Source organism: Oryzias latipes, chromosome 19 (assembly GCF_053564925.1).
Source record: "Oryzias latipes strain Hd-rR chromosome 19, Olatipes_Hd-rR_3.1".
Classification (NCBI taxonomy): Eukaryota; Metazoa; Chordata; class Actinopteri; order Beloniformes; family Adrianichthyidae; genus Oryzias; species Oryzias latipes.
In genome coordinates this window covers 17,281,300-17,301,768 of record NC_136255.1, presented here as the reverse complement: position 1 = coordinate 17,301,768, position 20,469 = coordinate 17,281,300, and the positions used below count along the sequence as shown (strand labels likewise).

The following is a 20,469-nucleotide window of genomic DNA, read 5'->3' as shown; positions in this document are numbered from 1 at the left end:
TAAACTGACCTTTCAGATCCCTCAAAAATAGGTGGTCTCACATTCAGAACATTTTAGATTCTTCCAAGCAGACTTTCAATTGGCAGAGGATGGACTTCCAACAAGTTCACTCCTGATTGGTGAGTGTGTGGTTGCCGTAGAAACCAATCGCTACTTACTGACGGCGTCTGGCTCCAACATGGCAGCATCCTTATCTTAAAAAAAAAGAAAGGCAACTGAATTGACTTTACTCACTTGGGGCCAGAGGGAAACTCTTTTCTATGGATGATGTGACACTCACTCCGGTCAATGTTGTCTACATTTAATATTTAATCTTCAAAACATCTGATTTGGGTTCTTGGTGATTTTTCATTTGGGCGGTCAATGATTCCTACCTTTAAATACATCAAAATCTCAGCAAAGTTAAAATAGCTGAGTAGCAGCAGCTTCCAGTTCATATAAATGAATATCTGTCACTCTGCATTTGGATTAATGTGACTAAAATGTAGTTTCTAATCTATGCATCTTAATTTCAATGAAAAGGTCTTTATTGGGGGGGGTAAGTACGGTAATCGATGAATTGATTCTACAGTCCAAGTAGATCAATCCGTCTGAGTCAAGTTATAAATCAAAGCGACCTTTACTATTATCATATCGATTATATCGATATTGGAAAATACCATTTGGATTGAGACATGGTAGGTTTATTTATAAGACAAAAACGGCTATATATTAATATTAATATATATATATATATATATATATATATATATATATATATATATATATATATATATATATAACGACGATTATTTTGATGAGGAAAAACAACAGTGGACTGAACTTTAGTAAACTGTAGTATAAATGAATTAGTCATTCATTTTTGTTTACTTGTCTGTACACATATTTAATTTACGCTTGATTATCTTGCAAGAAATGCAAAGAATCTGGAAAACTTCAGCTGTGCTGTTCAACACCCAGGTATTTATCTCTGAATCACAATGGTTGAATTTTTGGCTACAGATGTCCTGGATCAATTCTAGGTCAGTGAATCAGATCGTTCAAAATGAACCAATGACTTGTATTGCGCAGCAAAAATATATGAATCAAATTGTTAAAATGAATCATTACAACCATATTCTTTATCAACTTAAAGTGTAACTAACAAATGTCCCCAGTTTATACCTGATTTTACATACCCACAAGATCTGCATCAATAGGTCTTCAAAGTTAGTCCTTATTTTGATTAACTTTCAGAATGGATCTCTCAAATGTCTCACAGCTCTTAGCTGAGTGTAAATTCAGATTCTTAATGTCTGAAAATGTTCTGCTATCAAGAGCTGCTTCTTTCCTGCTGGAGCTGCTGGTCCAACTCTCTCAGCTGCTTCAGAAAGCCCCAGTTGGGGATGATCCGTCTGCGTTTCTTTACGTGCTCGATGGCGTCCACCACCGTCATGTTCTCGTAGATCATGAGATAGGCAAGAAAAAGCGTGGCGGAGCGACTCCTTCCCATCACACAGTGCACCAGCAGTTTATCTGAGAGTAGAAATCAGATTTTAGTTTTCCAGACATTGAGATCGGAAGTTTGGAACTTCACTGCAGATGTCTTACTCTGAGCGTCGCTCAGTGTCTCGTGGATAAACTGAGCCGCTGAGAAGAAATACTGGCTGAGATCGAACGTCTGCACGTCCTCTGCTACCACTCCATAGTAAACAATGTTCATGTCAGTGTAGTAAGCAGGCCCGGTGTCCACGCTGTTCCACGTCCCCTCTGCTGCATTCAGGACGTGCGTGACCCCCAAACTCCTCAGCTTGACCTTGTCTTTTGCTGTCTCCCTGTAGGAAGCAACATTTTGGTAAAAACATCCAAATTCCTTGCTATTTTTTGCCGAACAGTCATTTGTTGCACTTACTCATCCCCAATATAGACACTAGGCCAGACTTCATTGACATGAGTGTAAGCCACACTCCCACGGTTCAGGATTTTCTCCAGCTCGTAGCCCCCAGGTGTGATATAGTCATCAGTTGGAATGGATTCCTCTCCTGCTTTCGTATCGTTTTTCTCCCTCTCTTGGGAAGCCATTCTTTGACTCTCTTTAGCTTCAGTTTGAAGAGGAAACGGAAATGCCCTTCGACAGTCACAAACTAAGACATCTGTTCGTCACACGCTTTGTTAAAACTCACCATTTCAGCGTGGCTATTTCTTTTTTTTTACTCAAGAGTTTGATTTTTCTGCATTCTGGCAGCTTGTTGTGAAGCAGAACATGGTAAGTTTCCTAGTACTGGCAGCCTTGAGTCAGGACACAGATTGTATAACCGCCTCTGTGACAAGCTTCAAATGCAGAGGATATTTTTAGTGCTGTGATGTGGCAGGCCCCTGACCTTAGCTGCCACGTTCTGTGCCTGTAGGGAAAACTTCAACCCGGCCAGTCCCTGCCATCCACATCTAAACACACAGCTTTAATCTCTGCTGCCGGCTGCAAGCTGTGGTTATCCAAACTTTGCGCTTGCCAACGGATGCCCATATTCACTGGGGTGAGCAGTGAGCTTTTGCTCAGCTGCGACTTCTTGAAATTGTGTCAGCCTCTCTTAGCCTTTCTGCATATCTTCAGAGGCTGGGAGAAAGCATGTAAGCGCAGCTTCACAACTCCTGTTAGGGATGCTTCTTCTTAAGCCCTCAGGGGCCCGAGCAGAAGTGAAATGTGTCAGACTGTCAGGCAGATGAGTTTTTTTTTTTCTTTTTTTACAGGATGGCACATGTCTTTGATTCCCCATTATATGGCAAACACGGTCCATTCAGAGATCTAAATGCGAGCTCCAAAACGTGAGAGCAGGATGATGGCTGTATTGCAGAAACCGCTAACATGTCAGGCTGAGTTTTCACACCATCAGACTCCTTTATTTTTCCGTCTTATCTTCATCCTCTGCCATCATTCATTCTGACAGTGAAATCATTAAACCTGTGATATCCAATTCCCTTTATTTTGACGGCATCTTTCTCCCAGCGAACTCTGGAGAGCATTTCTTATTAAGATGGCTTCAGTGTTTCATCTCCTTTCAAAGTCTGACCTGAATCTGTAAACACGCTCACGACCATGTTGGCATATTTTTGTCATTTTGTATCGAGCTTTTTTAGACACATCGCAGTTTTAACTGTGCGTCACCAGATTGCAGCAGTTAAGACGCAGCGTTTTGAGGAATCTGAATAAATAAGTGGAGCATTGCTTATTTATAGACATGTCTTTGTGTTGTTTGTCTTGTTGAGGTGCATCAGGGGTCTGAGCAGCAAGTAGTGATATTTCAATATTTGTCAGACTTGAAAGACCTCTATAGAAACCAACATTTGGGTAAAAATTGTATTGTTTGGTTGACTATTTTCCAATCAAAACTGCATGTTCTTGCTATTTTCATACATTTTGTCTTTTATCTCCTGCAGCAATATTTGAAGATTCACAGATGCTTTCCAGATGTTTCATTGAGCAGTAAAAATATCTGGTAAAAACAATACATTTGTACTCCAGAAAGGAAGAAAGGATCACAGGGAGCCCATTCAGTGCTTGAAAAACAACATTTTAGTTTTGTGGATTTTCAAAATAATAGTAGAATTTAAATTTATTTTTTACAAGCACATTAAATAACTTTGCAATAAAGGAATAGAACAAATAACACATTTTATTCATGAATGTGGGCATAAAAAATGAAAATGCAGAACCCACGGGGCCAAATTTGGCCTCTGTTTTTTGTTTGTTTGTTTTTGCTTTTACATTTCTTGTATTTTTGTTATTGTTGTTATTTTTTTTTTTGGGCTGCTGTTATTTGCTGCCACCAAAACAATTTTCTTTTTTAAACCTTAATAACAAACACATTTGTTTGAGGACGTTGAAAATCAAAATGCTGTTGTCAAAGGGGAGGGGTTTATTTTCTTAACAGTGTTATTGAATATAGCACAGAGTTTTAAGCAATGTCCGTATTTATTGAGCAAAAAAGAACTTTTTCTAATAAAACTTTTTAATAGAACTTTTTTTAATAGAACTTTTTCTAATAAAACTAAATGTGAGAAAAAATACTAAAGTTGTAATTAAAGTGGTTGAAATTCTGATTTTCTAAATATTTCATTGTGTAGAATAAATTTAAAACTGGATCAAACATGGCATTCGAATGGAATGAGTTGATTAGGGACAGGCATGAGAGATGTTACACATTTTGTTCCTCAAAACCTTGAACCAAATTTGCTTTCCTACTGTGGAGGAACTTCTGTAAATTTGATCATCTGGAGTTTTTTTTGTTTTTTTTCAGCTGCTGTGTGATTACATGCAATAGAAAATTGTGAACTTAATGCTGTGATACTGCTTTGCTGCTGTTTTCATCAAAGGAATCCTCAAATCTGGTGGTAAAAATACAAATTTAAATAAAAATTTACATCAATTTTCTTAATCCCTTTCAGGGTTACAGGGTTGCTGGAGCCTATCCCAGCTATTTCTGAGTAAGGACAGGGTACCCCCTGGACAGATGGCCAGTCGATTGCATGGCAAAGTAAAACTTTGCTCCCAGAATCAGAAAGTGACATCTGCTTCGGTTTTGCTGGCCAAAAACTTTATACTCTGAGGGGCACAAGGAACGAGAAAAAAAGATAGAGAACATTAGATGTTCTGCTGAACAGCAAATCTATCTGGGTGTCCTCCTGGGCAGGGACGGCTGGCCCCTGCCCAGGAGGCTGGGTGCGTGGCTCCCTGGAGCGCGGGGTGGGTCTCCCTTGGTGGGGTCCTGGCTCGTACCTGGGGGGATGCCCAGAACTCCTGGGTGCTCGTCTGGGGCTGTGGGCGCTCTTCTGGGGCAGAGCCCTGCGTTGGGCCCTCCTGGCGCGGCGGGGGGGCAACTCTTTTGGTTGGGCCGGGGCTGCACCCTCTGTCCCCCCATGCCTCCCTGCTCTCTGGCTCTGGGGGCCCCCGTGGCGGTCCTGCTGGCCCTGGCCTGGCTGGTGGATGTGATCGCCCAGGGGGCGGTTGTTCTCTATCTGCTATCGTGCGGGCATTGGGGGGTTCTAGCTGCCGCTGCTGCTGCGGCGGGAGTCTTGGTGTGGGGATGACTGGGCACTCTCCCTCCTTCTTTTTACATTCCATCATCCATTTTAGAGGAACATGAACACTCACTCTAGCACAGGTGTTAGCTCACCTGCACTAAAATTTTGTGTGTTTGAATGAAATATTTCACACTTGTTGGTTTGAAGGCATAGGTATGCATGTGTAAAACAATATTTGTATTGTGTACATGTTGACATGTGAACATTTTTGGAGCCAGCAGGTTTGTTCATAATATCTGAGTATGTGTGTGGACAGGCCCCGCCCTTATAGACTTGTATTAAATCTGAAACTCACTCTAAGGAGTTTAACCATCCAGAAACTTGTTGCTTTATGCTGCTTCATGGTTTTACCCCCTTCTATTATCACCCTCCTATCTCCCCCGTTCTAACATCCCTCTCTCTTATTCCCTCCTTTCCTTTTCCGTCCGGTAAAACACAAAAAGGTTTTCAAATATGATTAAAATGAACAAAGTTTGGCCTCGATTACAAAAGGGGTTTATTCAGACACACCTCTGGTTTGTCAGAAGATTCATAACCCCTGTTGTTAAAGTAAAATATGTCCAACACAAGAGGCCTTCAGCTCTCATCTGTTTGCCCAGCTGCTGGACAGGACAAGTTAAAAAAAAATATATCTTGACAGAAATTTAACATACTGAATATAGAATAAAAAAAATTAGACAGAAACTATGAAAGTAACAATTTGATGTTAAGACAAAGATCCCCAAAATTTGTTCCCAAACAAACCTTTTTACACTGATATTTGGTTAATTTTTTTATTTGACGTATAACAGAGTAAAATCTTTTATTTTGAAATGTGCTGATTTTACACAAAACTGGTTTATTTCAGAGCATATTCCAGAGCTCTAAAAAGGTCCCGTTTGGGGAGGAAATTTCAGGAACTGTCAAGTGTTAAGTCGTGACAAATCCTTAGGTGGCCACATTTTCCTCCTTTATTCTGTCAAAGCATTACGGCTGCAGCTCTGTTGCTGTCATGAAACTGCACAGTGACAGCATAATAAGTGACTAGATTATTTTTACTGCTATTTTTAAAGCTGATTTTTAAATGGCTGCAACACAACCCCACACAGCCTGAAGCGCACAGCGCGCTGAAAGCCAATTTAACTCTCCAACATTCCTGCAGCACCTCTCCACCTCCACATATTAGGGCTTCCTCCTCTGCAGGGACAAAGTTAAGTCCAGGTAACAAAGCTGGTGAAGAAAGCCAACATTGGGAAGGATGTTTCTGCTTTTGCAAACCGCCTTCACCGCCTCCACGATGGTGAGCCTTTCTTTGATCATGAGGAAGGCCAGAACAAAAGTGGCTGAGCGGCTGATTCCTCGTGCACAATGGACTAGCACCTTTCCTGCACACACACACACAAATACTCAAATAGATTATTTGTGATTAAGCAGAAGCAACATGTTAGTTTTTGGGTTAATTTCTATGATGAGCAATTGCCTCTTGTGTAAAAAGTATTTTGTAAAGACCCACTCCGATAAAAATCATGTTTTGTTTTAAAAAAAAGATTTTCTAGTGGCATTTTTCTCACGACGCAGGACATGTATAAAGAATATTAAGCGTAAGTTTACATATCTGAGTATTTTTTTTAATCAAATCGTTGTGATTTAGGAGCAAAAATGCTGTTGGAATAAGTTTGTAGATGTGACGTAGACAATACCAAGCCACAAGCTCCCTGCTCTGCTCCATTCTGATGCATCCACCTGTAGAGGAGCAGACATTTTTCTTTTCCTTGTCAGAGCTGGCATCTGGCTCACAATAGGATAGTTCCAACATTGCTTGTTGTGGTGGTAGTGCTAGGTTGGGGTTGTGAGGGGCTGTAAGCTAGCGAGTGAGTCCCTAAACAGATGGATATCGGGAAGTAGGCGCCAACAGTCCCACACACAACTCAGAGGGGAATTTCAAATGAACTCCTGCTGCTCTGCAGAAACTACATCTTAGAAAACAACAGTTTAAAAACTAATTTAGCTAAAAATGGCATGATCATGATTAAAAGACCACTGGGAGCACTTTTAGAGTTAATCAGAAGGTGATTGGAGTGGGACTTTAAGGATAATCAAGTTTCCGTCAAGGTTTTTATTTGCATAACAGGAAAAAAGCACAACATAGCTCAGTATTTAGCTGTTAGGCTGCCGTAAGCTCATTTTATGCCACAAAAAGACTAAATCACAAATTTATACATAGGGAAAAGGCTTTGACAGAACCATTTCACAGTTAAAACTGTTCAGATGTTGGCAACAAAAAAAAGAGAGAAATTTCAATTTTTTCAGTCCGACCTTTGCATATGTTTGATATAATCCGCCTTTCCTGCTCCATAATACATTTTCACCATACAGTTCTGTTTTGAACGCTCACCTTTCCCACTCAGAGCTGTGTGAATGAAGTCAGCTGTCTCTGTGAAGAATGGGCTCAAGTCAAAAGCTCTGCAATCGGGTGCTTCTATTCCATGATACATTATGTTGGTGTCTTTGTAGAAGCATGGCCCGGTGTCAATGTGCCCTCGGCCATCTGCAGCATTCACCACATGTGTTATTTCAAGACTGGATAACAGGGTTTTATCCTGAGCTGATGCCCTGGAAAAGACAGACATGACAAAAAGAGCCTAAGAGTGTTGGGTTCTTCAGTTTTTTCCTGTTGCCTGTGACCATCTATGTAACATATGCTGACAAAATGCATCACTGGTGACTCAAATGTACAGATTTCCTACTCATCCCAGCAGTTGGCTGAATGCACGACTTGTTTGCAGCAACACTTTCACAATCGGATCACCACATTGCAGCGGGGCCCCGAAGTGAGAATGTCACTTACGCATCCCCGATGAAGAGGTTGGGCCAAACTTCATTGACAGCTCCAGTGGGACGTCTGTTCTTCAGCAGAAGGCTGAGCAGATCGCAGGTGGGTGGTGTCTGATACTTTGACTCCTCCTCTGAGCTCATATCTACACCTCTCTAGTCAGTGTCCTTGTATAATCATCACAAATTAGATTCAACTCGACACTCAGAAAACTTTGCTAACCTGGGATTTTGCTGTTTCTATCCTGCTGCATTAGGCCCTCACTGTAGCTGTTTACCATGTGAGCCGCATATCAGTGTCACCCCACTGGAATGAGACAGCTGAACATACCAGAGTGCTGGGCAAACGCCCTGAGAACTATTTATTCTTTAGATCACTGTGACAGACCAGAACACTTGTGTTGTGACAAACTGCATCACACAGCTTAAATTCAAATTGTAATGCTGCATTTTGTAAAAAGCACAATATCAACACTTAGATCTACATCTAAACTAACTCTTTGTTGCATGAACAAGTCATCTAAACAGACTTTTAAACACAATGGATTCACAGCTTTATACAATAATTCATGAAGTACGAAAAAATACAGTTTTACAGTATAATTTTACTTGGTGCTGGGTATTCCATGAGATATTTTAGCCATATGTTTCTTATTGTGCAATTTTGACTCAGACAATGTGTTTACACGCACATTATAGGGAGAACTAAGAGGTTGGGGAAAAAAATCATATATTTTATCCCCATCTTCTCTGAATTAATTAATTAATTAATTTTAAAAAAGGCTTTAAAACATCCAAAAAGTAGTCTTGACGTCATCATGACATCACCAATTTCCCTAAGTAAAAACCAAATAAATATGAACATTTTAGAAAAAACTATTTAAAGAAAAACTGTGTTCTAAAGATGAAAATCTGGATGGTTTATAAAAATAGATTAAAATACTTGATTTCCCATATTATTAATCATTTCAAGTCAATGCATTGTCAATGCATCGCTGGTTTTTCACAGAGACTTCTGGGAAACACACTATACATTGCACTAAGTAGTGAGTAGCGAAAGAATTCCAACACAATCTTAGTGTTCTTTGGAACTAATGAAAGGGCAGTATGGTCAATAGGGGGAAGGGTTATTAACATGTACGTTGCTTCTCTGACTCCTCTTTCAATTTGTCTTCTCTGTCAAGAATCTGTACCTTTTGATCATCAAATGAGTGTCTTTTGTGGCGGCTTGGTAGCTCGGTTGGTAAGGTGAACAATGGTAATGGGGCAATTACCATATCAGCGAGCAGTTAACATCACTCAATGAGGCCCCATAATTGGGCAAGGCCCTTAACACTACTGCGTTAACATGAATGATCCCAGCTGTAGGCGCGAACTGGCAGCCACGCCTCCGTCAGTCTGCCCCAGTAGCTTACCATCACCAAGTATGAATGAGGAGTGAATGAATAATGCACACAATGGAAGCGCTTTGAGCATCTGGAAAAGTGCAGATAAATCCAATGGTTATTATAATTTTGTCTCTTAGATGAAAATGACAGAAACTGGTCTTAAGCTGATTTTTTGTTTCTCCAATGAGCAATTTTCCCTGCACCGGACTGTATAAACTACACTGCTTCTATTTGCAGAAATGAGGGGGAAATCCACCTGGAGGATCCAAATATGGACGTAATCATGCACCACTTAGACTGATAAAGAGCTGAGAACTGTTTCAAGGACGAAGGTTTTAAGTCCAGTTGCTATGACTCAACTTCAAGACAACGCCACCTTGAATGACAACCTTCACCCACATCCACAAAATAGGCAAATGTTTGAATTAAATTTTAGCTTCCTATCACAAAATCTAAAGTCTTGGTTGGACTCTAGACTTTGCACTTAATTTATTTAGTTTTTTTTTAAAGCTTTTGTCAAAGTTGATCTGAACAGAAATGTATGGTTGACACATTGGCTGGATGACACACCAGTACATTTTTTTAAATATGCGAACAGACCAAATGAGAAGTTGTGTTTGTATTTGCAACACACTTGGTAAGGCTGTGTTGCTTAGGAGTTGATAGCCATTAGCATATGAAATCAACACCTCTACTTTCTTTTCAAAATGAATAAAAATAGAACCCAAAAATTTAGAAGTTTTGAATATTGAAGTAGACACCACTGACTGCATGAGACAACTGGACAGATAAACTGTGATGTCACCCACAGAAAATGGTTTACCTCTTGCTCCAACGGAATTAAGTCAATTTAGTTGCCATTTTTTTGTGATACTGACGCCATTTTGTAAGCGTTGGTTGGTAGGGGTCGGTCTATGTTTCTGTTAAGTCTCTATAGCAACCACTCTCGCCAATCAGGATTGAGCTTGTTGATTGTCCACATCCCTACTACTTAAAGCTTGTTCTGGAGAATCTGTCAGTTAAATGTCTTGAATGTTTTACGTGAGACCCCAAACTTTTACTAAGGGGTCTGAATGGCCAGTTTATAACTTGAGAAACTTGCAATGAAAAAAGTAAGGTGTTAAAAAAAATGAGGATTAGCAAGAACATCTTTAAAAAAAAAGGGTATCAGAACAAGAATGATTATTCTGACTAATATATTAACCGAATAATAGCTTTTTATTTCTCTATAGAAGTCTTGGGGCGAGCAGGTACTTCCTGTTTGGAACGCCCAGGGGGGTAGGGGTCACTCAGTCCCGTTCTCATACACAGTCAATGGTAGATTCCAATATTAACAAGCAATTATTCACAAGCAATTATTTCATAATAGACTCAGTTAGCAGTCATAGCATTCATTTTAAGATGTGATTCAATCTGGAAGTCAGAAGCTAAATATATAATATTTATAACTGTCCATGGCAGAGCATCGTGAGAACAACTGCATCTGTTTGGGTTCTCTCTATACACCAGGAGGAATCCAGTCACTGTGCTTCAGCTTCTTGACATTCCATGGCAGTGGAGCTTTTTGTCCAGCTCTCTGAGCTGCTCCAAGAAACCCTCATTGGGTGAAATGTTCCTGTTGGTGCTGACGGCTTTGATGGCATCCACTAGTGTCATGCGTTCATGAATCATCAGGTAGGCCAGAACCAAGGTGGATGAGCGGCTGAGCCCCATAGCGCAATGGACGAACACCTTCCCTGCCAGTCATCAGAAACAGAAACAGTCCTTTCAGATTTTTTTCTTGGTAGAATTTCACCCACAAAAGGCTCAATTTCTAAACAATCAAGTAACTATTTACTGATTTTTGGACATTCAATTTTGTCCGTTGGAGTAAAATCCATGCATGTTGTGGAGTATTTCCAACTCTAGACTAAAAGTTTTAACATTGCTGCAACAAATGTTTCTAGCATAGTAATCCCTGGTTCCTTATCAGAACTGGGGATTAGAGCGCAGAGGAGCGCGTAATTGAACTGTCTTGGCCTCGATGTATTGCAGCCGGGGATTACTGTGGCCCCCGCCACACACTGGAGCCCTCGATCAGCCAACATGTGAAGGAGGAGGCCTCATCTTATTACTGTCATGTCAGATACTGGCTTCACTTTGCATAACAGGGCATGCAGGCACGGAGCACAAACATAATTGTGTAATTTCCATGTCCAATAAAAGTGTTACTTACAAATTACCAGAGCAATCCATTTAAAACTAATTTTCCTGACAAAGGTTTGAGCCCACGAGAAGATTACTGTGTGGGGAAAGATATTAGCTTGATATTGTGTTTAGTATTTGATTTGCATGTTAATGAACAATACATCTAGGGGGGTTGTTGTGATGGACAACCGTGTCTGCACCCGGCCTTGTCCTTCCTAAGCTAATGTGTGAAAGGCAGAAGAGATCTTGAGGTCTTTGGGAGCCCCTCACCTGTTGGCGAGCTCAAAGCAGTTCTTATGAAATTTGCTGCAGGGTGAAAGAAGGGGCTCAAGTTAAAGGATGGCATGTCGAAAGCTTCCACACCATAATAAGTGATTTTGGTGTCCCGGTAGAAGCTGGGTCCCGTGTTTACGTTGAACTTCCCATCAGCGGCGTTGAGCACATGGGTGACTAGGTGAGCCTGGAGGCTCCTCTTGTCTTTGGCCGCGTGCCTAAATGAAACAAAAAAAATCTGACGCCACCATACACCATCATATTTAAAATGACTTTCTAACATTGATGCTCACATGTCTCCGATGTATATTCTTGGGAAAACCTCATCCAGATGGTTGCTGGTCCCTTTCTTTGTCCACATTAGCCTGTGAAGCTCAGATGCTGGAGGGGTCTCATACCTGTCGTCTCCCCCCTCAGGGCTCGCCAGGCAGGTAAAGCCTTTAGGCATGTCTGGATGCTCCACTTCTGCTTTCACAACGAAGAGCTGCTCTTTTTACTTTTATGAAGTTTGGACAACTGTGCCTGCTGGGAAGCACAGACAGAAACTGTTGATAATGCCTGAAGCACACAGGCCTGGGGGGTGGGGGTCAGGAAGTCAGCAAAGGCCTGATCTCTGGAAATGACTTTAAACATTCTGCCATTGTTGGACTGGAGAGTTTATGTTTTTAGGGGGTTTCATTTAGATGTCAGGGTAAAAGACTGAGATGTGACAGGTGGATTCAGATCAGTCTGGAGCTGAACTGAAAGAAAAAAATCTCCTTTTCAACCAACTGCTACCAATTAGATGCAAGTGGACGGGTAAGCTCATCCCCATCATAAATGGTTATCGTTTCATTTTTCTTTTATTTTCTTTTTTTCTTTTTCTTCCCATATTTTCTTTTTTTCTTCTTTCATTCTTCAACTTGTCCTGTCCAGCAGCTGAGCAAACAGATAAGAGCTGAAAGCCTCTTGTGTTGGACAGAAATTACTGTTACAATAGAGATTGCGAATCTTCTGATGCACAAAGGGTATAATGGTGTAAAACCCTTTTCGTTTTTCATTTTATATATATATATATATTATATATATATATATATATATATATATATATATATATATATATATATATATATATATATATATATATTAATATTATATATATATATATATATATATATATATATATATATATATATATATATATATATATATATATATATATATATATATATATATATATAATATATATATATATATATAAAATGAAAAACGAAAAGGGTTTTACACCATTATACCCTTTGTGCATCAGAAGATTGCAGAAGATTATATATATATTATATATATATATATATATATATATATATATATATATATATATATATACATTATTTATGCATTTTTTACAGAGGGAAGAGAGAAGGGGAAAAGTGTGAAAAGGAGAAAAAAGGGTGGGGCGGTTGAAATAGAAATAAAAGAGATGGAGGAGGAAGTGAGAGGATACAAGTGCCAGGCTTCAGAACTTTGAGAAGGTTGTGATTTTGAGCTTTACATAATTCATGCTCGATCAGCTTGAAAGAAAAAAAAGTTATATCCAAGAATGAAGTTCTCACATTAAGACGAGATTTTATAACTGACCGTGCATCATACTGGATAATATCCGATGTGTCGATCACAACCCTGTGGGTTAGGAGCAAGAGATTTAGCAGAAAGGAAGCAGTGTGACAAATATTTATCATTTCCTCAATGATTTTTCCCACTGAAACTTAGTTATCTTAGATATTTGACATTTGTGTTTGTTCAATGTTCCAGTTGGTTGATATAAACATATTGGCAGCATTAAGGCTGGATAACTTTTTGGACATCTTCCACAATGAAAAGAACTAGAAAAGAATCTGGTTTTGTTTCAGAAATTTTTTTATTTTTTATTTGACCCTATCATGGATGAATATAAACCATAAATTATTAAAGATCACTTAGAAAGAAAAAAACAGAGATTTCCTGCCAAAAATCAACTTAACGTCGAATTGAACAGATGGTGATGGCATCAAGACACTATGTTGACCTTTTGTTTATGTTCAAAAGTACAACACAGTAATTAACAGTAGTAGTAATTATTTCCAATTAATTAATAGAGCACTGGTAACACTTATATAGATAGAACACTTGTAAATAGAGAGTCAAAAAGGATGAATGGGACATTAGGTCTACTGAAACCTCTACGGGGGAATAATATAGAGAATTTTTAATCATTTCTCTGAATTTTCTCTATAAGTTTGCTTTTAATTTGGTCTTTACTGATGCGTAATACATGTATTTTGGAAACAAAAGAAATGTGCACAATTGATCTGACACCTTAGCTTGTGCAATAGACGGCACGCCTTTTACCTAAGAATGCAAACAAAATAATGGGATTACCATATCCCTTATCAAAAGACATTTTTAACTCTAACAGAAAACTTAATGTGGGTTTTATTGTAAGAAAATGTAATACTCAAACATCCAATGTCAAGGGAGTGTACCCTTTAAATATAGATTGCAATTATGTTAATAAATGCACTCCACACAAGCACAGGACCACAAGTCTACATAATTATAGGCTGACCTCACAATGCTCTCAGTTTTTCACATACAGTTCAGCAGTTTATTTATACAGAAAATTGGCTTTTTGGCCCAATAAATATATTTTCCTCTCCTGTCGGCAACTTTAACTTTCACATTTACAATTTATACACCAGGCTTTGGAGAGACTCACACTGTATACATTAGCATCAATTTGTCAGGTGAAGGACTGTGCTTCAGGATGAGGATGTACAAGTGATGTTCCTGCCGGTGAAGAAACTGTGGGCAGCTCGGCTTCCTATTTGCATTTATCCTGGGAGAGTTTTTCTCCACGGGGATTTAAGCCATTGAGGCCAAATCTGTTTCTGTGACCTTTTGTTAAGCTGTCGCGGCATATGGAAGTGCATTCAAACATTGTGATGACTCTATATTTCCCTGCATGCAAGTGCTGTGTTTTCCAATTCCTTGCAAGAAAAGAACATGACCTAGTCAAAGTCGAGGTGTATCTTTGCACAACTGGAATAACTGGAGGCTCCTCTTTCTCCTCATTGATCTATAAGTACAACCCTTTCCTCCCTCCCACAGTGAGGGCAAGAAAAGAGATTTCCCTGGTGCACATGTTGATCTGCAGCACTGCTTGCACAGCTTCCACCCTTAGGCTAACCTGTCCTTCCTGCTCCACTTTTGTGTAATTAAAGATGCTATGTATGGGAAAATGCCTGCGGTTAAAATGGAAGAAAAATGAGTGATTTTGTTTTTTTTACCTTCACTGGTTCAATTCTCTGTTCTTTGACCTTTTCCTCTTTCTCCCACTTGTCAGGTTTGGTTCAACTGAATTTTAGGCAAACTAACAACAACAACAACAAAAAACTAAAATAATAAGTCATCAGGCAAGGTAAATATTCATATTTTTTTTAACCTGCATAGCTGCATTACTTTTTAATACAATAAAGTATATATTTTTGCATGTTTCTTTTAACCCTTGTGCTATCTTAGATGACCCCACCCTTACATTGACGTGTTCTCCCTACAGTGACAAAGGTGAATAAAGGTGGAAAGATTTCATGTAATCCATGGACACCAGTGAAGATCACAAATCATAGAAGAAAAAAGTTTCAGCGCACTGTCTAGTGGGTCTAGATGACCTAGGATAGCACAGGGGTTAAAAAGTAATTGTTAGAAAAAACACTTGCCTTGACTGGATTCGCTTTCAATGGTCTCTGTGAAGATCTCCATGTAGGTTGACAGCACAACTGTGTGTGTTCTCTTTGGTAATCTGCCCTGCAACCCTTTTTGCTATTTTAACATCTGAATCAATGCCCAAAATAATTCTGGCATCATCTTCTGCATTCCTTACAGGCTGCCTGAGCTGCAAGCACAAGAGGGTGCAGAGGACACTGCTTTTTAATTTTTCCCGAATAAGATCAAAATGAAGCATTCCTTTCTTGTCGTTCTTTTATCTGTTGGAGCAAGTCATTTCTACATCATGTGAAATATCTAATAATTATAGTTGTGATTCATTGGAAAGCATAAGAAAAATATTGGTAATATAACGATTTTAAGGTCAAATTACAAGTAGGACAGTGCTGCAAGTTTTTTTCCCCAAACCTTCTGTTCTTTAAAAAAAGATTTTTAAATCAACCACTGAATTGTAATTAAATTAAAACATCCAAGAATACAAATGAATTAAAATGATAATCTTTTGAATCTGATATATATACCAAGCTTTCAGAATAAAAATTTCAATAACTTGTAAAAATCGTTGCCGTTACAATTTATTGTCATGAAAATGTTATGTAGATTTGTTGATTTCACAGTTAGTTGAAAAAAAAACCATTTTGATTAAGCTCAGAATTCTTGCAGTCGAAATTGAAAAAAAAGCATTTCATCATACATTTGGTCGACCACAAAGTAAAGAAAATTTATTTCACAAAAGAAATATCTTAAAATCACAATCTCTTTCCTCATACAACAAATAAATAAAACAGGTTTATTTACATTTCATAGCTTTTTTTTTTAACAAGGAAGGATAAAACACTTTATGTTTTCAGGAAACCCTAACAGAGCTGACAAAGAAAATTGGTCGAAACGGCTAAAATAAAATGGATGAAACAAATTAGGAGCCTAAATACTTACTTTGAAGATTTATTTTTGTGTAAAAATTTTTCCCATCACATTTACAATGACAAACTAAACTAAACAGAAGACAATACTGTATAGTAATTGGTCACTGAATGCGCATTAAAGACCCACTCCAATGAAAATAGTGTTTTTGGTGTTTTAGCTTGTTATTGTTGCATTTTTCTTATGATAAAGGCCAAATATAAAGAAAATTAAGCTTCAAATTGCATTTCTGAGTGTTTCTTTTTTTCAAATCCTTGGGAATCAGTAGTAGATGAAAAAAAGTGCTGTTGGAAAAAGAGCATGTGCACTACATTTGCTGGGCCGCAACGCCCTGCTCCGCTGTATTTTGATGCATCCACTTGCAGACAACTAGAAGATCCATGTTGGTCTTTATTTTCCTCGTTTGAGCTGGTCTCTTGTTCAGAACTGTATGGCTGGATGGCTCCAATACAGCTCGCCATTTTTGATGCATCGCGAATGTTAGATTCAACGCTGCAAGCTAGCAGGAGACCGTGTAAACAGAAGGATGTCGGGAAGCAGGGGCGGGCTTACCACTGGGAACACTTTGAAAATAGCTTTAAAGATGATAGGAGTGGGTCTTTAATGTCATAAAACCCCCTTAAGTGTGTGCTCGCAAACTTATCCTTAAAGAAAAGGGTCCAAAGGATGGATGAGTTGTGTTTCATGAATTCTGTAGAATTTAAGGCTGTAACACTTGGTGTTTGTACAAAAGTTGCATAATTGTTGCCAAATCATAAATCTTGAGACATTTTGCAGTCTTCTTTACAAAAATACTACAAGCTGTTGCAGCTCAGAAAAATACAAATCAAATGTTAACCTCACAGAGATCAAGATACTTGTTGACCCAAATCTATTGATGTAACAAATCTTTTTTTTTTTTTTCTGGACAAGATGCATTATCAGCCAAAGTGTAAAAAGTATAAATGCCATCCAACTACAGAATTTGACATGTTTTCTTCTTTTTTGTAAGCTGAAGGTCAAGATCCAGCAACAGCGCCAGAAAGTTCCTGTTTGGGTAGATGGCTCTTTTTTTCACCACTTTTTCCAAAGCCTTTCTGAGGGAGAGGTGATGGTAGATCATCAGGTACGCCAGCACCAGGGTTGACGAGCGACTCATTCCCATGATGCAGTGCACCAGGACCTTCCCTAAAGAAAAGGATGAGGGGACAGGGAGCAGGGGACCGGTGCAAAGAAAGGATTAGCGAAGAGTCTCAGTCTTATTAATATCATACATGACTGCCTCAAACTGCCTTTTTCTTTTTCTCTGCTGTGAGCTAAAAATAAAAACCACAATTCAATGTCTTTGTTCATTTAAGGTCTCTTCGACGACGGGGTCGACTTATTCTTTAATCCCAACTTGTCTTCTGCTTGATAGCTTCTTTGAAAGGAGCCACAGTAATATTATAAATTTAAATTCGGCAAGGTCAGGCGGCTATTACTGCTGCCTGAAAATGTGTTTACATAGGAGTGCTGCACTTTAATAACCGGTGACATTGAAATGGCAGCATGATGGTGGGTGATTTTACTCTATTAGGGGGTTTTCAGAGTGGCATGCAAAACTTGCAAATGTGTAATTGGTGTTTTGTAGAATAATTGGTGGGGAATCTTACCACCCGGTGACTTCAAGGCATTGTGAATGAAATCAGCTGCCGGCTGGAAATAAACATCCAGATCAAAGTGCGTTGAGTCGTCTGCTGGAATGCCAAAATACACAAAGTCGTTGCCATAAAATCGTTGATTCCCTATGCTCCCCCTCTTGGAGTGAGCCGCGTTTAAAACATGAGTTATACCTAACCTCAGCAAGGCCGCCTTGTTGTGGGCAACTGCCCTAGCAAGGAAAAAGAGACACCAGACTTGTAAGAAATTGTTAAAAAAAAAGTCAGACGTTATTTGATGTCCCCTATAGTTGCAAGGAAAACTCAGAACTATGAAATACTTACACATTTCCTATGTATATATTCGGCCACACTTCATCAATTTGATTCAGCTGTAGCTTGCATGAGTCCAGAACTCTCTGCAGGTCCTTCACAGTCAGATATTCTTTCTTCTTGTCCTTCATGGTTTTAATTCCAAATACTTGGATTTATTTATATATTTAAAAAAAAAGTTTGTTGTAAAAAAAAGTTGTTCCAGTCTTCCTCCAGCTCCAGATGATCAGTGCCGGCAGGTGCTGTCACTGAACAGTTACCCAATTTAGTGCTTAACCTAGCGTGTAGTCTTACTCAAGCAGAGGGCAGAACAACAAATGGTGCAGCGAAGGGCTCTGCTCTCCACACTGCTGTGAGACGCCGCTTTACTTCACTTTAAAGTGAGAAGACTATTTCCATTACACTCTGATAATTGCTGTCATTTTTGTGGGGGGGGAAAGTGTTATCCATGCAGCTTATCGTAAACATAATTCAGTTTTTTTTTAAACAGAAATGCTCAAACAGATGAATGCAGCTTGTTTGGAGCTTTAAATGAACACTCAAGCGAAGGCAAATTACCTGAAAAATGAAGAAAATTCATCTTTGCTGTTGGTTAAATGCCATTAAAAAGATACAGAAATTGTTTTTGAAAACTCACATGTTGCAGGTCAATTTCACACATTTTAGCCTCTAGAAAGACTAAAAAAGTATCTTATTTTTGCATCATCAGGCAAAACTGATTTTTTTATTCAGTCATTTAAATGTGCACAATCTGAGATCTGATACTGCATTATAAAACATGTCAATAAATGCCTGCAGGTCATTTCTAACCTATTGACCTATAGCTTCCATTTACAAACAAACCCCATATACAATAAAAGTAAGAAATCTGCAGAACTGCAGGTTAAAGAACTGTCAGCAGCCTGAACGCGTGATATAAAAATGTGCTCTTATTTCTGTGAAAACCAAATGACTTTTTTTAGCACAGCTTTTCCTTGAAACAGATAAATATTAATGACTTTCACAGAATTTATCAGGCAAAAATGTGTCAAAACTGTTGAGGTTCAAAATGGGATACCTGCAACTATGTGATAAATAAATAAATTAACGTCTCTCAAGGAATCATTTGGAAGTTTTCATTACAGTAAAGCCACAAAACATAAATCATATTAAATATAGGGGAAGTTAGAAGGAAACTTGACCTGATAATGGCGCCGCATGGAGACTCATCGAAACATAAAACCACAAATTACAGGACATTCAGGAAGTCATGAAATCATGCTGATAGCATACTTAAAGTGACATTTGTGGAAATGTCCTTAATATAACAATAATTATAGGGAGCAATCTAAGAACCATTTGGATGAAATTACTGGCTGTAGTGGGCTTAGTGATTAATTAAATTCTAAAATTCAGAAACGGTTTAATCTAGAAAAGAAATAGTTTATTTAAAAAACATTTTCAGAAATATGTGAAAAATTTGAGGTGAAATTGTCCCATAAAAGGCAGAGTATTTTTTGTTAACCTATTGGATACATGTGAACTGAAAACTATGAAGTTTGGCTCTTTTTTTTTTCAAATGTATTTTATTTGTTCAAGAGAATGCAAATACATCAAATTATGATAAAACATAAGAACAAAAAAACAAAGAAGTAAAATTTATAAGAAGTGTCCCTAGCATTAAAAGCATCCTCATACTCATTCAGTAATCAAAACAACAGTAAAAAAAGCACCTTTACAAAACATATAATTATTTTTATAATTGACTTGTAAACATTTTACTCATAACATTTTTTTATGTTAATAGACTCCTGCAACCCCATAGCCTCAAATGGGATTCACTGGGTTCAGAGGATGGATGGATGGATGGATACATTTGATCTTTTAATTTAGTTGCTTGACGCCCAAATATGATCACTCTCTGCAGTTAAACCAAATTCGACCTTCATTAAGGGAAGACAGGAAAGAAAAACCATGAGTGAAATGTTTTTTCAAAGCTGGAAATAAATAAATTCAGGCATTAAGGGATTATGTTACTCTGCAGGTTTCCTTTTACAGTAATTCATTATTCTTTAAGTTTAAGTCTTAAGATATATTATCTTTTCTACTTCATTTGCTGTCTTGTCAAAACCAAGTAAGTAATCAATTAGAAAAAAAAACTG

At 38.4% G+C, this 20,469-nt stretch overlaps 4 protein-coding genes across 9 annotated transcripts; all 4 read right to left on the bottom strand.

The window, feature by feature from the left end:
- Positions 1-289: 289 nt before the first annotated feature.
- LOC101170714 (dual specificity phosphatase 29) lies at positions 290-2,293 on the bottom strand. The gene is made up of 4 exons (XM_023949190.2): positions 2,163-2,293; positions 1,892-2,078; positions 1,591-1,814; positions 290-1,515 (listed from the first exon to the last, which is right to left on the bottom strand). The coding sequence occupies exons 2-4, from the start codon at positions 2,059-2,061 to the stop codon at positions 1,313-1,315; spliced, it is 597 nt and encodes a 198-aa protein (XP_023804958.1). The 5' UTR covers positions 2,062-2,078; positions 2,163-2,293; the 3' UTR covers positions 290-1,312.
- A 3,524-nt stretch (positions 2,294-5,817) lies between these two features.
- On the bottom strand, positions 5,818-8,168 carry LOC101175113 (dual specificity phosphatase 29). Its single transcript, XM_004080396.4, has 3 exons — positions 7,886-8,168; positions 7,433-7,650; positions 5,818-6,422 (listed from the first exon to the last, which is right to left on the bottom strand). Exons 1-3 carry the CDS (start codon positions 8,011-8,013, stop codon positions 6,220-6,222), a joined length of 549 nt encoding a protein of 182 aa, XP_004080444.1. The 5' UTR covers positions 8,014-8,168; the 3' UTR covers positions 5,818-6,219.
- Positions 8,169-8,205: 37 nt separating this feature from the next.
- Positions 8,206-15,537, bottom strand: LOC101175354 (dual specificity phosphatase 29). Of its 5 annotated transcripts, none has more exons than XM_078937289.1 (6): positions 15,449-15,537; positions 15,020-15,102; positions 13,332-13,373; positions 12,011-12,242; positions 11,715-11,935; positions 8,206-10,993 (listed from the first exon to the last, which is right to left on the bottom strand). In XM_078937289.1, the coding sequence occupies exons 4-6, from the start codon at positions 12,163-12,165 to the stop codon at positions 10,788-10,790; spliced, it is 582 nt and encodes a 193-aa protein (XP_078793415.1). In that variant the 5' UTR covers positions 12,166-12,242; positions 13,332-13,373; positions 15,020-15,102; positions 15,449-15,537; the 3' UTR covers positions 8,206-10,787. The 5 variants fall into 5 exon arrangements, with proteins under 5 accessions (XP_078793415.1, XP_004080445.1, XP_023804959.1 ...); XM_004080397.5 differs by having other exon boundaries at positions 12,011-12,239; XM_023949191.2 differs by lacking the exon at positions 13,332-13,373.
- Positions 15,538-16,534: 997 nt separating this feature from the next.
- LOC105356560 (dual specificity protein phosphatase 26) lies at positions 16,535-18,598 on the bottom strand. 2 transcript variants are annotated; one of them, XR_013651490.1, is made up of 4 exons: positions 18,341-18,482; positions 18,196-18,223; positions 18,011-18,094; positions 17,442-17,546 (listed from the first exon to the last, which is right to left on the bottom strand). XR_013651490.1 is itself a non-coding variant. In XM_011488219.4 (3 exons), exons 1-3 carry the CDS (start codon positions 18,457-18,459, stop codon positions 17,335-17,337), a joined length of 549 nt encoding a protein of 182 aa, XP_011486521.1. In that variant the 5' UTR covers positions 18,460-18,598; the 3' UTR covers positions 16,535-17,334. The 2 variants fall into 2 exon arrangements, 1 of the variants encoding a protein (XP_011486521.1); XM_011488219.4 differs by having other exon boundaries at positions 16,535-17,546; positions 18,011-18,228; positions 18,341-18,598.
- Positions 18,599-20,469: the final 1,871 nt, after the last annotated feature.

Coding starts and splice junctions, on each gene's coding strand:
- LOC101170714 (XM_023949190.2), bottom strand. CDS start 2,061: ATGGCTTCCCAAGAGAGGGAGAAAAACGATACGAAAGCAGGAGAGGAA. Junction 1,815..1,891: donor AGTGTCTATATTGGGGATGA/GTAAGTGCAACA, acceptor TGCTTCCTACAG/GGAGACAGCAAAAGACAAGG. Junction 1,516..1,590: donor GACACTGAGCGACGCTCAGA/GTAAGACATCTG, acceptor TTCTACTCTCAG/ATAAACTGCTGGTGCACTGT.
- LOC101175113 (XM_004080396.4), bottom strand. CDS start 8,013: ATGAGCTCAGAGGAGGAGTCAAAGTATCAGACACCACCCACCTGCGAT. Junction 7,651..7,885: donor AACCTCTTCATCGGGGATGC/GTAAGTGACATT, acceptor TGTCTTTTCCAG/GGCATCAGCTCAGGATAAAA. Junction 6,423..7,432: donor CACAGCTCTGAGTGGGAAAG/GTGAGCGTTCAA, acceptor GTGTGTGTGCAG/GAAAGGTGCTAGTCCATTGT.
- LOC101175354 (XM_078937289.1), bottom strand. CDS start 12,165: ATGCCTAAAGGCTTTACCTGCCTGGCGAGCCCTGAGGGGGGAGACGAC. Junction 11,936..12,010: donor AGAATATACATCGGAGACAT/GTGAGCATCAAT, acceptor TGTTTCATTTAG/GCACGCGGCCAAAGACAAGA. Junction 10,994..11,714: donor TGCTTTGAGCTCGCCAACAG/GTGAGGGGCTCC, acceptor GATGACTGGCAG/GGAAGGTGTTCGTCCATTGC.
- LOC105356560 (XM_011488219.4), bottom strand. CDS start 18,459: ATGAAGGACAAGAAGAAAGAATATCTGACTGTGAAGGACCTGCAGAGA. Junction 18,229..18,340: donor AATATATACATAGGAAATGT/GTAAGTATTTCA, acceptor TTTCCTTGCTAG/GGCAGTTGCCCACAACAAGG. Junction 17,547..18,010: donor TGCCTTGAAGTCACCGGGTG/GTAAGATTCCCC, acceptor CCTTTTCTTTAG/GGAAGGTCCTGGTGCACTGC.